This window comes from Tachysurus vachellii, chromosome 16 (genome assembly GCF_030014155.1).
Source record: "Tachysurus vachellii isolate PV-2020 chromosome 16, HZAU_Pvac_v1, whole genome shotgun sequence".
Classification (NCBI taxonomy): Eukaryota; Metazoa; Chordata; class Actinopteri; order Siluriformes; family Bagridae; genus Tachysurus; species Tachysurus vachellii.
Genome location: NC_083475.1, coordinates 17,218,183 through 17,233,182, shown reverse-complemented (window position 1 = coordinate 17,233,182; position 15,000 = coordinate 17,218,183). Strand labels below are relative to the sequence as shown.

Here is a 15,000-nt window from a genome sequence, read left to right as displayed (position 1 = left end):
TAGGGACAATTTTCCAGAGATGCCAATCAACCTACCATGCATGTCTTTGGACCAGGGGAGGAAACCGGAGTACCCGGAGGAAACCCCCGAGGCACGGGGAGAACATGCAAACTCCACACACAAGGTGGAGGCGGGAATCGAACCCCGACCCTGGAGGTGTGAGGCGAACGTGCTAACCACTAAGCCCCCCTCTATTCATACTGTCTCTGAAAAAACAACATGAAAAAATTAATCAACATTAGTATGACTGTATGTTAAAACCTTTCTATAAAAGAGCCTGTATGACGTTTTCTGTACTGTTCAAGTCCAGGTTGTGGCCAGAGGTATGACACAGTTCATTTACTTCATTTACTTCAACAAGACTAAAGCAGAAAATAGTTCTCTTATTTCTCTTAGATTATCAGGATCTAAAACACCTTATGTCCAGCACTGTCCAAACACAGTAGCTGCTCACAGTGCACTAAAATAACTATTTACACCTGTACTGAAGCTGTTGGTTTTAGCAGCTATGCAGAAGGAAGACAGACTAATAAAGGGAAATAGATAAGTTTGTACAGTCTGCATGAAACCATAATCATTCTTGCACAGGAAATAATATGATGGTGGTTATCTAAGTTCTCTCTCTCTCTCTCTCTCTCTCTCTCTCTCTCTCTCTCTCTCTCTCTCTCTCTCTCTCTCTCACACACACACACACACACACACACACACACACACATATGCATACATAGTGCAGTGGGGTCCAGAGATCCAGAGTCATTTTTTGCAATACGAAAAATTATGTATTTTACATCAAATCCATCAGTATGAAATCTGAATTCAGAATTTAAAAAATCAGATTTTTTACACAAAGCAGTTAACATGTTTACATTTAAATAGGGACAGATTGTTGAAAATTATATGTTGATTACATTATAGATTAAAACTCTACAACCTTCTGTTTAATATATATATATATATATAAAAATAAATTCGCAAAACATATGAGGTGTGTGTGTGTGTGTGTGTGTGTGTGTGTGTCGCCCTCTTGTGGCTGTATTATACAGCTACATCAGCTGTTCTATCTTTTCTGAACCTTGTAAACCTCTCTATATAATTTGTAAAAATGATTCTTGTCACTATACATATATATCCAAATTACAGTGTACAAATATTTGCTCTCACATGTATATGCCTTTATGTAGTTGTAAATATACGCTTGAAGCCTGTTAAGATCTAATTACAACCACAGACTTTGTTTAAAATGCAGATTTAACGCTCATAACACCAACAAAGTCGAGGAAGGACATAAGGAAAGGGAAGACAAAAGAAAGGAAGAAACGGAAACGTATTTTCTTTTTTTAATAATTTCTTCCAATAAATCAAAATATATTTTCTTTTAAAATTGTTCGAAATATCCCGACTTTTATTTTAAAATTGTTCGAAATATCCACACTTTTATTTTAAAATAAAGGTCGCGCCCGTGCACAAGCCGGAAGTGTCGTTGTGGAGGGCGTGTCCGCAGCGCGCGTGGCTGTGATGGTTGTCTTCCTTATGATTTAAGAGACAGCGCTTCGCATTTAAAACAGTGAACAATAACAATAACAATGATGGAGACTAAAACCACTGAAGGCTTGATGTCCTATCAGGTACAGTATATGCAACATCATGTCTGATTTCTATGTAGATTTGTGAAAATCAAACTATTTCCTGATACTGTTTTCTTCCATAAATTTTTAATAATGATTTTCTACTAAAAAAAATGAGTTTAACATAAATATAAATCGACACCAATGTGGATCCGGTTATATTTGTAAATGTAGAGGGGATAAATGTAACGGCTACCATGGTTACCGCGGATGTGCACGTGCGTGAAAAACAAAAAGTTGCGTTCAACAAATGCTTTCTTTTTTACTCCGTCTTTCATGTATTCCGACAAATCCCGCCTCCTTGATTACGATTGGATAACAATTCATTCTTATAAACGGAAGACCAATGAGACTTAGACGTTCAGAGGCAGCGGCATGCTTTTAGCCAATCACATTACAGGAGGCGGGACTTATGAGAAGAAACCTTTAATTTTTATTAATACAGAAACTTTGTGAAAAATATAATATATATATACATATATACATACACACACACACATACATACATAGCCTTGCAAAAGTATTCATACCCACTAAACTTTTCCACATTTTGACATGTTACAACCACAAAGTATAAAAATGTATTTAATAATAATAATGTATTTTATTGGCATTTTATGAAATAGAACAAAAGAAAGTGGCACATAATTGTGAAGTGGAATGAAAATTATAAATGGTGTCCAAATTTATTTTTTTACAAATCAATATCTGAAAAGTGTGGTGTGCAGCGAAAGGTGGTTCTACAAAGTATTGACTTGTTATTCTAAATCAAATAGCTTTCTTGGTGTTATAATAATAATAATAATAATAATAATAATAATAATTTTCAGAGGCACTACTCCATTTTTTTGATCTGTTTAAATTTCAGTGTGAATTAGTGAAGGATGAACTTGAAAAGCTGTCACCTGAAGATGAAAAAGCAGGTGAATCACACACACAGAGCTCTACGACTCAAGCTGAACTGCAGCGCCGTGAAGTCGTACCTGATCTGGGTGAAAAAGGGATGATTACGCAAATGGAGACAGGAGTGTCCGTGTGTGGGACCGTGGAGATGGACTCTGTGGGCCATGGAGCTGTTTTTGAGACGTGTACAGCAAAGAGCACTCCAAGCCCGAGTGGGGCTATGGAGACGTGCGTGTCTGAACAGGACGGAGATCAGCACCCTGTAGAGAAAGATTCTACAGGGCGTGAAGTCGTACCCGAGTCCAGAACAGCAGAGATCACCCCAAAGGCGAAGGAGGAGATGGAGTCGAGTGTGTGTGAACAGAACGGAGATCAGCACTCTGACGCTGAGAAGAACACTGTAGAGAAGGACGTAGTGAGTCCTCTACTTGTGGGAGGAGGATCTCTGGCTCTGCTGAGCGCACAGTATAGAGACGAGAGCTCAGACGACCTCTCGGAGAGGTGAAATAACACAAATCACACACTTTTTCTTAACATCTAGGGCTCATGGTTTTGTTAACATGCATCAGAAGTTGAGCTGCTTGTAACTATAACACAAGATAAAGAACATTTTTAATTAAAGCTTCTGATTTGTTTCCCACTTGTAAGTAAACCAGAATAGTAATTCAGGCAATGGAGTACAAATGTTTGCATACTTTTTAGCAGAAAATTACAATATTTAAAAAATACCCTCCCTTCAGAATATGCTCTAAATATTATATTGAGAATATAAATACTTTTAATAACTCGCATGTCAGGTATGTGACTTTATAACTGCCACAAATGACGGTGTTATTGTTTTACTTGGGGGGTGAAAACTTCTGCAGGTGTTTTTAGTTGTGTATCAAGTTGTGTATCATAGTTGTGTTATGATATATTTGTGGTGTGATATATTTGTGGTGTCTAGATGTACAGTCCTCTTCTCTGTACAGTTATATGTTCTGTAAAATATCTAACTCATGACTTATTTATTTATTTATTTATTTATTTTAGGGCTGCGTTTTCTTATTACATAAGTAATCGCATACAAGCATGAAATACTATGATTTCTTCTTTGTCAGTGACTCGGACTCCTCTTCATCTACATCGTCCTCATCCTCGTCTTCTTCATTTGAGCCCGTTATCGTAAAAAAAGTATGTGAGCAGGATGAAGAGGAAGAGGCTGCTGCTCCTGGGAAAAAAACTGCAACATTAAGAACTCAAGATGAGCTGCTTATTGAGGTGAGCGAGTGTGTGGAGCTGGTGTATAAAATCTACTCCGATTGGAAGAGATATTGAGATGTCATCACTGACAAGTCATTGATAGGGTCTGAATTGTGTGTAGGACCTTCCTGCAGTGGAGAATCTGACCATTGGCCTTCCTGAAGACACTGACATGGAGCCAGTTGGAATCATCTCAAGCATTGTGGATCAACTCGGTAGTTATCTGTCTGTCTGTCTGTCTATCTGCCTGTGTATATTTATTTATTTTTGCAGAGAACCAAATCTGTAGGATCTGTAGGTTGCCATGGTTACAGTGTTACGAGGGATCAGAGTAAGCTTTATGAACGAGGTCGTTACCTCCAGATTTCATATTTGTTTCATTTTCTAGTTATTGTTGAGTCTAAAAGAGACACTCAACCCCTGAACGAAGACAGCATCTTATTCAGCAAGGGCCGGGTGTCTATCGGCAGGGTACGTGCTCTACTTATACATTTCATACGCTGTTCGAAAGTTTCTTTATTTTTTTTTCCTGAATGACACGACCAGCTGCCAGATGAGAAAAAAAACATTTCCTTTGTCTGATTGCTGACTTTCAAGCTACTGATCAAACAGAATCTTTTGATGTTTTTTTTTTGTTTGTTTTGTCCTAGGTGTTTGAAGTCTTTGGTCCCGTGTGTCAGCCGTATTACATCCTGAGATTCAACTCTCTAGAGGACATACAACAGAGGGACCTCAAAATAAGGGATCCGGTTTACTTTGCCCCAAAAATCAAAGATTTCACAGAGTACATCTTTGTAGAAAAGATCAAGCTGTGAGTAACTTAAAAAAAAAAATATATATATATATTATATATTTATAATTTTATAAATTTATAATTATAATATATATTTATATTTTATATATATATATATATATATATATATATATATATATATATATATATATATATATAAATAAAAAAAATGTGTGTATGTATGTGTATATATACAGTGCTGCACGTTTTCACATATTGACACGTTACAACCACAAACAAAAATTTTAGGATTTTATGTGATAGACCAACACAAAATTTCACATATTTGTGAAGTGGAAGGAAAATGATAAATGTTGTCCAAATTTTTTTTTACAAATAAATATCTGAAAAGTGTGGTGTGCATTTGTATTCAGCCCCACTGAGTCAATACTTTGTAGAACCACCTTTCGCTGCACACCACACTTTTCAGATATTGATTTGTAAAAAAATAAATTTGGACACCATTTATAATTTTCATTCCACTTCACTATTATGTGCCACTTTCTTTCGTTCTATTTCATAAAATGGCAATAAAATACATTTTTATTATTAAATACATTTTTATACTTTGTGGTTGTAACATGTCAAAATGTGGAAAAGTTGGGGATGAATACTTTTGCAAGGCTATGTATGTATGTGTAATATATATATATATATATATATATATATATATATATATATATATATATATATATATATATATATATATCGTCGCTGTCAAGCGGAAACCTCGTATCTCCAAAACCGTTATTTTTCAGGAAATTAAAAAAACGCTGTACCTTATCTGCAGTGCACAGGGTTTAGTCCGTGTTGCAGTGGATTGTCTTGCGCTAAATTCCTGTCCTCAGACGAGCACCAGAACTAGCGGGGGTCAAGATTTTTTTTCTTTGAGCCCAGTGTTTTGAAGACATTTACCTCAGAAGACGTGTTGATTCGTCGCGACTCTTCTTGAGGAGAAATATGCCGTGAAGCTCTCCCACGGAGTGAGGAAGAGGTGGACAGTTGAAGTGTCCAATGGAGTTATGAGATTTGTGCTCAAGCTATTTTCAAGACTTTAGATTGGTTAATAACTTGTAAAAATAACAGACCCACGTGGGGACTGACCAATAGCATCGATATGTGAAAAAATATGAAATTGACCAAATTTGGACATACGGGGTTTCCGCCCGACAGCGACGATATATGAATTGTTTGAGGTTTTATTTCCACTTTTGTTTGTTCTGATTTAAAAACAAAATGTTATGACTGCAGAGCTAAAGGATCTGATGCTTCTTGGAAAAACGATCAAGAGCCTCCACCAGAGGTAAATGTGCCACTTTTGTATATTCATTAGTCACTACTGAACTGTTTAGCTACGGCACACACACAGACTTGCTGTCGACGGACAGTCAAGTGTTTTATTCCTTAAAATGGTGGTCTTCTAGCTCTATGACACCTGATAACTAGGAGCAAGTAAAATCGATCCATCTGGGAGCGATTGGGATTTAAAAAACCAGTCTTGCACTTCTAGTTAGGACTGGAAGTGACCGTGAAAACAGTGAAACTAGAGATACATCTGTTGTTTTTTTTGTGCTTAGTATTAGTCATGCGTCATTTTATTTACCTCCATTCATGTTCGTTGCTGAATTGTTAAATTTTATGATTAAGATGTTTTAGACATGAATTAGGATCCGTTTAAACAAGACTGTGGAGGTGTCTGAGCTGAGGGGGCAAAAAAGTGCACGTCTTAGTACTCAGTGCTCGTAGATATGAAGTGCGCTTCAGTTACTAGAATACTATTTAAATAACCTGATGTGTTTTATCCTGTCAGATATTTAGTAAGAAGCTATAGTAGCTCTTTCGATATTTTCACATCACACAGTATACAGTACGATTTGCTTCGATTACCATTATTTATCATGTCGTCCGTCCATACATGACGCCATGCACTACTTTTACGTCACTTCGTATCGAGGGGTTCCCGAAGCATTTTCTTTACAAGTGTGAGTAAATGAGCATGGTATTATACAGAAACCTGACAGCTGTATCGGATTAAATACATCCCTGCTTGAAGCTGTATAGAGAAGAGGTTGAGGGACTCTTTGGCTCCGTGGTGACTGGGTTACTGCTATCTGGACAGAAACAGATGTAGTTCATATAGTTTATCTTATCTTATTTCTTAAGCAAATGAAAGTGACTAGGTGTCGACAGCCAATAATTTGTCAAGAATGCTAATTAGTAATAAATGAGTTTCTGTCACTTTAGTTCTTAGTGATGATGATGATGATGATGATATTGTGTGTGTGTGTGTGTGTGTAGGCCCTGGATTTTAGCGATGATGAAGAGGAGAGGATGGCTAAGCAGAAACTGAAGGCACAGAGGAGACCACAGCAGCAGAAACCTGAAGAGTCTGATTCAGGTGAGTCACTGTTCATTACCTTACACCTCATAAGCCCTGCTCTCTTCCTCACTATTAAATGAAGGAATATAACAGTTTCTACACAATAGCATCATTTCCGGAAAATTCTCACACATGATTCTCTCAGCAGACAGTGAATCCTCTGCCAGCCGACCTCCACCTCCCCCAAGGAGAAAACCCCGGCAGAACAGGAACCCACAACGTGGCCGGCCTGCTCATCAAGAGCACCACGGTGGCTTCCATGCTAACTACCACACCAATCCACACTTTCAGCAGGACTTCATACACCACCCTCCGGTCATGCACCACCCTCCTGACCCGTACAGACCTCCCTTTCAAGGCCGCGGTTACCCTCCTCCCTACCCCCAACCCCCACCTCCTCACATGGGTATAAACCTCTGGCATCCCTGCCCTTACCCAGGACCCATGTTCTACCCTCCACCACCTCCACCTCCTCCACCGGCACCTCCATCAATCTAACAGTATTATCTCAGACCTGGATTGACTGATCCAAAGCTGAGGTGGAAAATCAATCAAGGTTTAAAAGAAACTTCATTAAAGGTGTCATGGTAGAATATGGATGTGTATAGAAGAAATGAATGGAACATATACATCGAGATGTATTTTTGTAAGAGTTTTGGGTGCGTATCAGTGCACACCGTCCACAAAAATAACGGTACCAGTCCGTACTTTTCCTTGCTGCTATAGATGTAACTGAATATGACTTCATTGTAAATAGATACAAAATAGAAGGCATGCTGTTTGGTTTAGACTAAAGGAGTGGTACAGAATAGAGGTGTGTTTCGGGAGTGGAAAACCACGGGAAGTAAGGAAAAACAAATATTAAAAAGGATCAGGATACAACTATGTTGGCGTTAAATCTAAATACATATACTGTACATTCAGAGCTCTAAAAATATTACTTTTTTTGTTTTTTACACTTCTGCACCTTTTAGTCTATATCTTTCCTCTGGAAACATAAATATAGAGTAATAAATACATATTACTATAATGTTAGATATGTAATTGAACATTGGACCATATAAAGACAAATGATTGTACCTTTAATTGTTTTACTCTAAAAGCTAATTAAAGACGCAGCACATGCCCATTAGTACAAAAGATCTCACTCCAGCAACAAGGAAAAGTACTGATAAATCAGACCTTCTCAGCTTTTTTTATGAAATAAAATAATAAGGCCTCATTACAAGTTGTTATTTTTTATTTATTTTTTTAAAACATTTCTTTCAAACCATTATCATAATACCAACTCTAGCGTTTTACTGGCTTAACATCTCGTATATATCTGATCATCATGAACGAGAATTGAGTCAGTCGCTAAATTCTGTCAATAAGTGTTTCAACAGTTTGGCTATGTAACACAAAACTAAAAGTGCGTTACATACGTCGCAGTGCATTATTACAGAAGTATGTATTTGCGATATTTGAGGAAAGGAAAGACATAAGTGAAAGTCTTACTGTAGCTGGTATGTCATTTTTATCTGACAATGGAACATCACAGTAATACTACACAAACAGAGTGACCAGAGATTGTCCATTTTCAATGAGAGCTGGTGACTTCCAGTGACATGAGTGACAGGAGCCATTGGCGACTAGATGTGGGCATGTCCAGCGATGCAAAAAGCCAAGAAATGTAACTTGATGCGAAGTGGGAGACGTCTTCATTTTTGTTACCTTTAACATTTCATAAAGCTTTGCATTTTGGCAGAAATACATCAGATTATACAGTATATTTTACCGTATTACGTGTTGGACATAAATGTTTATTAGTTGAATTCAACTGCTGCACTTATAATTATCTAAATATAAATCTGACAAGTGGTCCAGTGGCAGGATCCCAAACTCTTTTTGCTGTGGCCCGGGTTCAATTCCTGGGCAGAAAGCTAACCCAGCCATTGAAGTATTAACTCTCGGTGCCGTTCCCATGTGATCCGCTGTGGGGACCCCAAACAGGGAGCAGCCAAATGAAAAAGTATCCTAGAAAGTGTAGGGAAATGAATGATCTGCTGTAATCAAACGTGTTAAAGAGAGTTTAGTTAATTTAAGCTCTTGTCTAAGGATGTTTGGTCTATTTCAAACACTCCTAGCAATTTCGAAGTATCTTGTCTTCATGCTTTTATAGAATATATATTTGGGTGTTCTGAAATAAATGCTGAAAGACTCAATTATTGAAAAAAAAGCAATATTTGCAGGATTGATCGTAGCACTGTCATCAGTACATGGCTCAGAAACAAAACCTTGGGGCATGCAAGCTTTTGTGCTAGTCACTCAGTAGTGTAAAAACAGGAACTGTCAGCTTTCCAACTCAGTCATAAATTATTTATGGTTTGTCCTGCTCACTGATGAAGAAAGTTTTACTCCACAATGAAGAGCGGCCATATTCCAGGTTTCCACTGCACACTCCTGCTAATAGTGCCTCCACCTGCTAAAGTACTTCTATACAGTGTCTCTTACAAAGATAAGTCATACAGACTGCCATGACATTTAATATGGATGTGAACTCACTATCGGATCGTATACCGAGAGGTCGCCTGTATTGTAATGATGAATCTGGTATCAGCCAATACTCACAGCACCGACATCATTGTTTTTAATGTTGGTTTATGTTGCTCCAGCTTTGTATATCAGGGACACAGTGACATCTGACTTTCCAGTAGACTGGTCATGTGTAGCTGGACATTGGCAACAGACTTCCTTCCTGTGGAATCTGGGCCGATTGAATGGAAAGCATGGGCCTTGTTTGTGACAAGAGTCGTCTGAAACAGGAAGCAGCTTAGAGACTGTTTATCTCGATATATTAACTTCCTCTTTAACACATTATGAATAGTGTAGAGGTCTGTGTAAGTCATTTAATAAATGAGGTTATTGTTTTGTTATCATTTCGATAGAGACAATGTACATACAGACTTGAATGTTGGATATTTTAAAAAGGGTGCTATGGTTTTCTGTAAGAAGAGGTTTTTTAACATCATTGTAGGGGTCCACATTGTGAGCACCAGAGAGACATATGTATTTCCTCTAGGTTTTCTGACACAGGAAAGTCTTCAGGAAGGAGGGCTTGGTGGTTTCTCACCGTCATGACCTTTGCAAGTTGCTCACAAGCCGGAACTTTGAACAAGACCACTTCAAATCATAGTATAAAAGTGACTTATTACACTAATATCTGTAAGGGATTATTTGGAAATATTTTTGAAATCAGTCTTTTGTTTTAGAAAAAAATGCACTATTTTATGTTGGACCAACTATTGTGGCTCTAACTGGTTACAAACAACTATTGTGTCTGAACATACTGAAGCACAAAATATCACTCAATGGACGTGTTATTTATTTGTTCATTTCTGCTTGGTTTTAAGGTGCCAATAATATTGGAGCTTGTGATCCGTTCATCTGAAATGTTGAAGTGATTTTTTTTTGACTTGAAGTCACGCCTGCCCTCCTTTTCCATATACATACGGAGGAAACAGGAGGAGAGACTGTTGTTTGAGTGAAGAACTGCAGCAGAAAGAGAAAGCATCTAGCCAAAACGAACAAGTGAACAGAGGAGAAGAAGAACAGGGAGAGAAAGGGGGAGCAAAAGAGCTGAAGCGACGGAGTGTGTGTGTGTGTGTGTGTGTGTGTGTGTGAGAGAGAGAGAGAGAGAGAGAGGGGATAGGAGAGGAGGAGACTGGGGAAATGGTCAGAGAGAGGTAATGAGCACCGAGCTGCAGGAGTATTAGCTGTCAGCCTCCTGAGCTGCAGATCTCATTAAAGGTGAGTCTGAGAAAGCTATTTGTGTGTGTGTGTGTGTGTGTGTTCCTGCCAAACATACGATGATGCAGTACATTGTTTGGGCTTTGTTTTGCCAGAGAGACTGGATGAATAGATGAAGCTGGATGTGCAGAAAGGCTTAGTGTGGAATGATATCATTTTTTTTGAATACTTTTATTTCAGACATGGAGATATATGATCTAACCCTGTGTTTGTGTGTATGTGTGTGTGCATGCACGTGTGCATGTGTGTATGTTTCTCGCAGGATGAAGCGACCACTAAGGCACAGTGTGTGTGGAGCCTAAGGTTCCCTCTGAGGTATTGTGTGTGTGTGTGTGTGTGTGTGTGTGTGCACGTGTGTGTGTTTGTCATTCACAGTGCTGTGTCACTGCTTCTGCTGCATCAGATCCTTCACGTGTATAGACGGCTCTGATCCCCTGCCAATCCCCCCTCCCACGTTACTACGACAACCATGGACTGCGGACTGCGTCTGCCTCCTGTCATCGAGGAGGTCATGGACACTGCAGGTGCGTGTGTGTGTGTGTGTCTGTTTACAGGTCCATTTTGTTTTGTCTAGGGCAGGGAAAATATACAAATAACGCTTGTGTTGTGTCTCTGTCTGTTTTTTTTGCCCTTGGATTGATTTCAGTAATGTGACGTGAAGCCATCCGAAAAAAAGAATGCATGCCTTCATTAAGCAGTTAAACTAGTAAAACAGAATAGACAAAGAGATAGACAAAAAGCCAGAGACCCAGCAGGAGAAAGACAGACGGCCAGTCAGTCTGTAGTGACACGTTTCTTGCTTATGACTCCAAGCAGATGGTGGGGCATGCTGAGTGTGACGCTGTGTAAACTGCACCCAGCATTATAAAAGAAAATATCAGTCGTAATAAGCAATAAATGTCCATTTCTGCATCACTGGAGTAATCAACAGTGTGGAAGACATGCTGTCTTATCAGTTAGTCTGCACACAATATCTATGAATATGTGAATGCTCCTGTGGTGTGTTGTCTGAATGTTCCTTTATGTGTAACTACAATTTTAAAAAGAAATGTTACCGTCAAGGGGCACGGTGGCTTAGTGGTTAGCACGTTCGCCTCACACCTCCATTTCTACGACTTCATTTTCTACGACTGATATTTCCGCTTCCACCTTGTGTGTATGGAGTTTGCAGGTTCTCCCCGTGCCTCGGGGGGTTTCCTCCGGGTACTCCGGTTTCCTCCCCCGGTCCAAAGACATGCATGGTAGGCATCTCTGGAAAATTGTCCCTAGTGTGTGATTGCGTGAGTGAATGAGTGTGTGTGTGTGCCCTGCGATGGGTTGGCACTCCGTCCAGGGTGTATCCTGCCTTGATGCCCAATGACGCCTGAGATCCCCGTGACCCGAGGTAGTTCGGATAAGCGGTAGAAGATGAATGAATGAATGAATGTTACCGTCAAACACATAAAGGTAAAATATGAAGTAATGGCTTAGCACATGTGCCTCAAACCTCTGGGGTTGTGTGTATAGAGCTTGTTGTCTCTGTACTTTGGGGGTTTCTTCCAGGTACCCCAACTTCCTTTCGCAGTTTTGTAGGCTGATTGCCATCTCTAAATTGTACTTAGAGTGTAAACAAGTGTGTGCAAAGATGTCTTGTGTCTTGTGCCCTGATTCCCCTTGTGTAGGATTCAGGTTCCCTGAGGCCCTGTGTAAGATAATCACTACAGAAAATAGATGAATGGAAATATTTGGGATGTGTTTAGTTGCTAATTTGCTGTTGGCTGCTGTTGCATTTTCATTATTCATGTGAGACTAGCACAGTGGGACACTGCTATCAGAGTTACAATGGAGTTTAATAGAAAATCTAAATTTAAATGATCTCAAACATTGGACTCAAAGGTCCAGTATGCAGTGCAGTTAAGCTAAGCTAAGATAAGCTAAGATAAGATAAGATAAGATATACCTAAGATATACCTAAGATATACCTTTATTCGTCCCACAATGGGGAAATTTCTGTTACAGCAGCAAAGAAAAAGAAATGCAAATATCTAAAAAAGAATAAAGATGTAATATAGTATACAGTATATACACAACACAATATATAAATACAAAGAAGAAAAAATGAGACCACGAGTAAGTAGTTACGCTAACAGACGCTCACAGGAAATATTGCACGGTTATGAAATTTCTGTTATTGTTACACATGTGTTATGTGGCACGCTTGTGATCACTTATGGAAAGTAGATTGTTAGCGATCTACAAGATGATGAGTGTGATGATGTTGATCTTTTTGAACGGAGTGTACAAATTAAAGGACTAAAGATCCGGTCCATCGATCTCTATAGGCGTAGATGAAGAGAGGGCTATATTCCATTGACACCAGCAGATACTCAAACAGCATTGTGGGTAATTGAGGAAACCGAAGTCAATTTGAAATGAAACAGCACGTAGATGAAAGAACTTTAAACCAAAACGTCACGAAGGAATTTTATTCTGTTATGTGCGGATGTTTTCTATAGTGCTGTACATTTGGGTCATAAATAAATTGAGTAACAACTATAATAATTGGTGGCTGTAAAGCAGTGTGAGTCATGGTAATGATGTTTATGGTCCTGAGTAGACAGCTAGAATAAAAAATAATACTAATACAATATACAATGTGTTAACCTGTCAGTGGCCCACGCAATTCTATGGGTGCTTTTGACTGGTTGCATTATGCATAACAAGAAACTGGAACATCTGTCGAAGCAACACAAAATCAACACAGCAATGGCTGGTTTGTTTTTTAAGGCGATCTGGATTTCTTGTTGAGAGAAAAGTGTAGGCACTGCTCAAGGAAGTTATTATTAAATCTAGGAACATTACTAAGCTATTTTCTGCATACAGCAAAAGTGTTTCAATATAAACTATGCTGAGGGGATAAGAAATGAAATATTTTTTTTTCAATCCCACTGTGCACTGAAGCTCGACCCATACTTTTTGCTCGGTCTCAACCACATCTAATATCCATTCTATACAAATCCAACTGTATTTCACATTGCACAGGCATTAGACTGTGATTTGTTGCATAACTGAGATGAATTGAGGAAGAGATAGAGATGGGAAATGTTGATTTGAGGAGGGTGAGGGACCGATGAAACGAAGAAGAACATTTGCTTGCTTATGTATAAGCCAAGGTACGTTTGCCTCACACCTCCAGGGTTGGGGGTTCGATTCCGCCCAACCCTGGAGGGGGAATCAAAAGACATCCAAAAGACATGCATGGTAGGTTGATTGGCATCTCTGGAAAATTGTCCGTAGTGTGTGATTGCGTGAGTGAATTAGAGTGTGTGTGCCCTGCGATGGGTTGGCACTCCGTCCAGGGTGTATCCTGCCTTGATGCCCGATGACGCCTGAGCACACGCTCCCCGTGACCCGAGGTAGTTCGGATAAGCGGTAGAAAATGAATGAATGAGTGTATAAGCCAAGGTAACGAATGTATGCACAAACAGTATGACTAATTAACTTCTTTTTAACGCCTTTAATTCATAGCATGTAGCTGCTTTTAAATGAAGCTTTCTTTAGCAGCTAGCTAACAAATGTAGCTCTGATTTGTTTTAAATATCATGAATATGACATTGTTCAGTTGTCCAGTAGCAGTGTAAGTCCACTGGAACAAGCTTGAGTCAATGTCAAGACTTTTATTTGAATAAATCCAATAATATTCCATAGATACACCCGGCTTATCATAAACGGGCTCAGTTTTTTCTACGATCTTCTCAAGCAGTCCGAGCGCTTTGAGATCGGACAATGCTCTAGGTGGAGGCGGACGTGTCTGTACACTTTGACATTTTAAATACTGTGTATGTTTACTTCCCCCCTTCCCTCAGTTTTCCTCTTCCTCTGTGCCTCCCTTCCTCTGCATAACTCGAGCTGTGTTGTTTCACTGCTCTATAGAACTTTCTGGAAAAGCATAGCATCAGGGCTAATAGCGGGAGAATTTAAGGAGTGAGTAAGACTAAATGCAGAGAGAGGGAAGTTATATACACTGGGCTGGTGAGTCACTCTAATGTAACTAGGTAGAGTTTGGAAATTTCTTTTGTTCTTTTCTCAAACTCTTCCATCCTGACTCTCTGCCTCCATCTCTCTCTCTCTCTCTCTCTCTCTCTCTCTCTCTCTCTCTCTCTCTTTGTCTCCATCTCTCTCTCTCTGTAGCTCTTCTAGCTTTTCTCTCTCCCTCCCTCCCTCCCTCCCACCCTCCCTTTCTCTCTCTCTGTAGCTCTTCTAACCCTCCCTCTCTCTCTGCCTCTCTC

General features: G+C 39.2%; 2 protein-coding genes across 8 annotated transcripts in view; both read left to right on the top strand.

The window, feature by feature from the left end:
* The first annotated feature begins 1,488 nt into the window (after positions 1-1,488).
* Positions 1,489-8,165, top strand: naf1 (nuclear assembly factor 1 homolog (S. cerevisiae)). Its single transcript, XM_060890021.1, has 9 exons — positions 1,489-1,625; positions 2,494-3,029; positions 3,629-3,788; positions 3,892-3,985; positions 4,159-4,241; positions 4,421-4,581; positions 5,815-5,866; positions 6,862-6,961; positions 7,092-8,165. The coding sequence occupies exons 1-9, from the start codon at positions 1,584-1,586 to the stop codon at positions 7,439-7,441; spliced, it is 1,578 nt and encodes a 525-aa protein (XP_060746004.1). The 5' UTR covers positions 1,489-1,583; the 3' UTR covers positions 7,442-8,165.
* A 2,451-nt stretch (positions 8,166-10,616) lies between these two features.
* Positions 10,617-15,000, top strand: part of ccdc136b (coiled-coil domain containing 136b) — a 46,288-nt gene continuing 41,904 nt past the window's right edge. For 5 of the 7 annotated variants that reach the window (XR_009649723.1, XM_060889938.1, XM_060889934.1 and 2 more), the window contains exons 1-3: positions 10,617-10,732; positions 10,995-11,047; positions 11,136-11,256. Coding sequence is in view for 6 of the 7 variants with exons in the window: in XM_060889938.1 (XP_060745921.1) it covers positions 11,202-11,256 (55 nt within the window). In the remaining variant the exon portion in view is untranslated. The other 2 variants (XM_060889937.1, XM_060889936.1) reach the window with 2 other exon arrangements.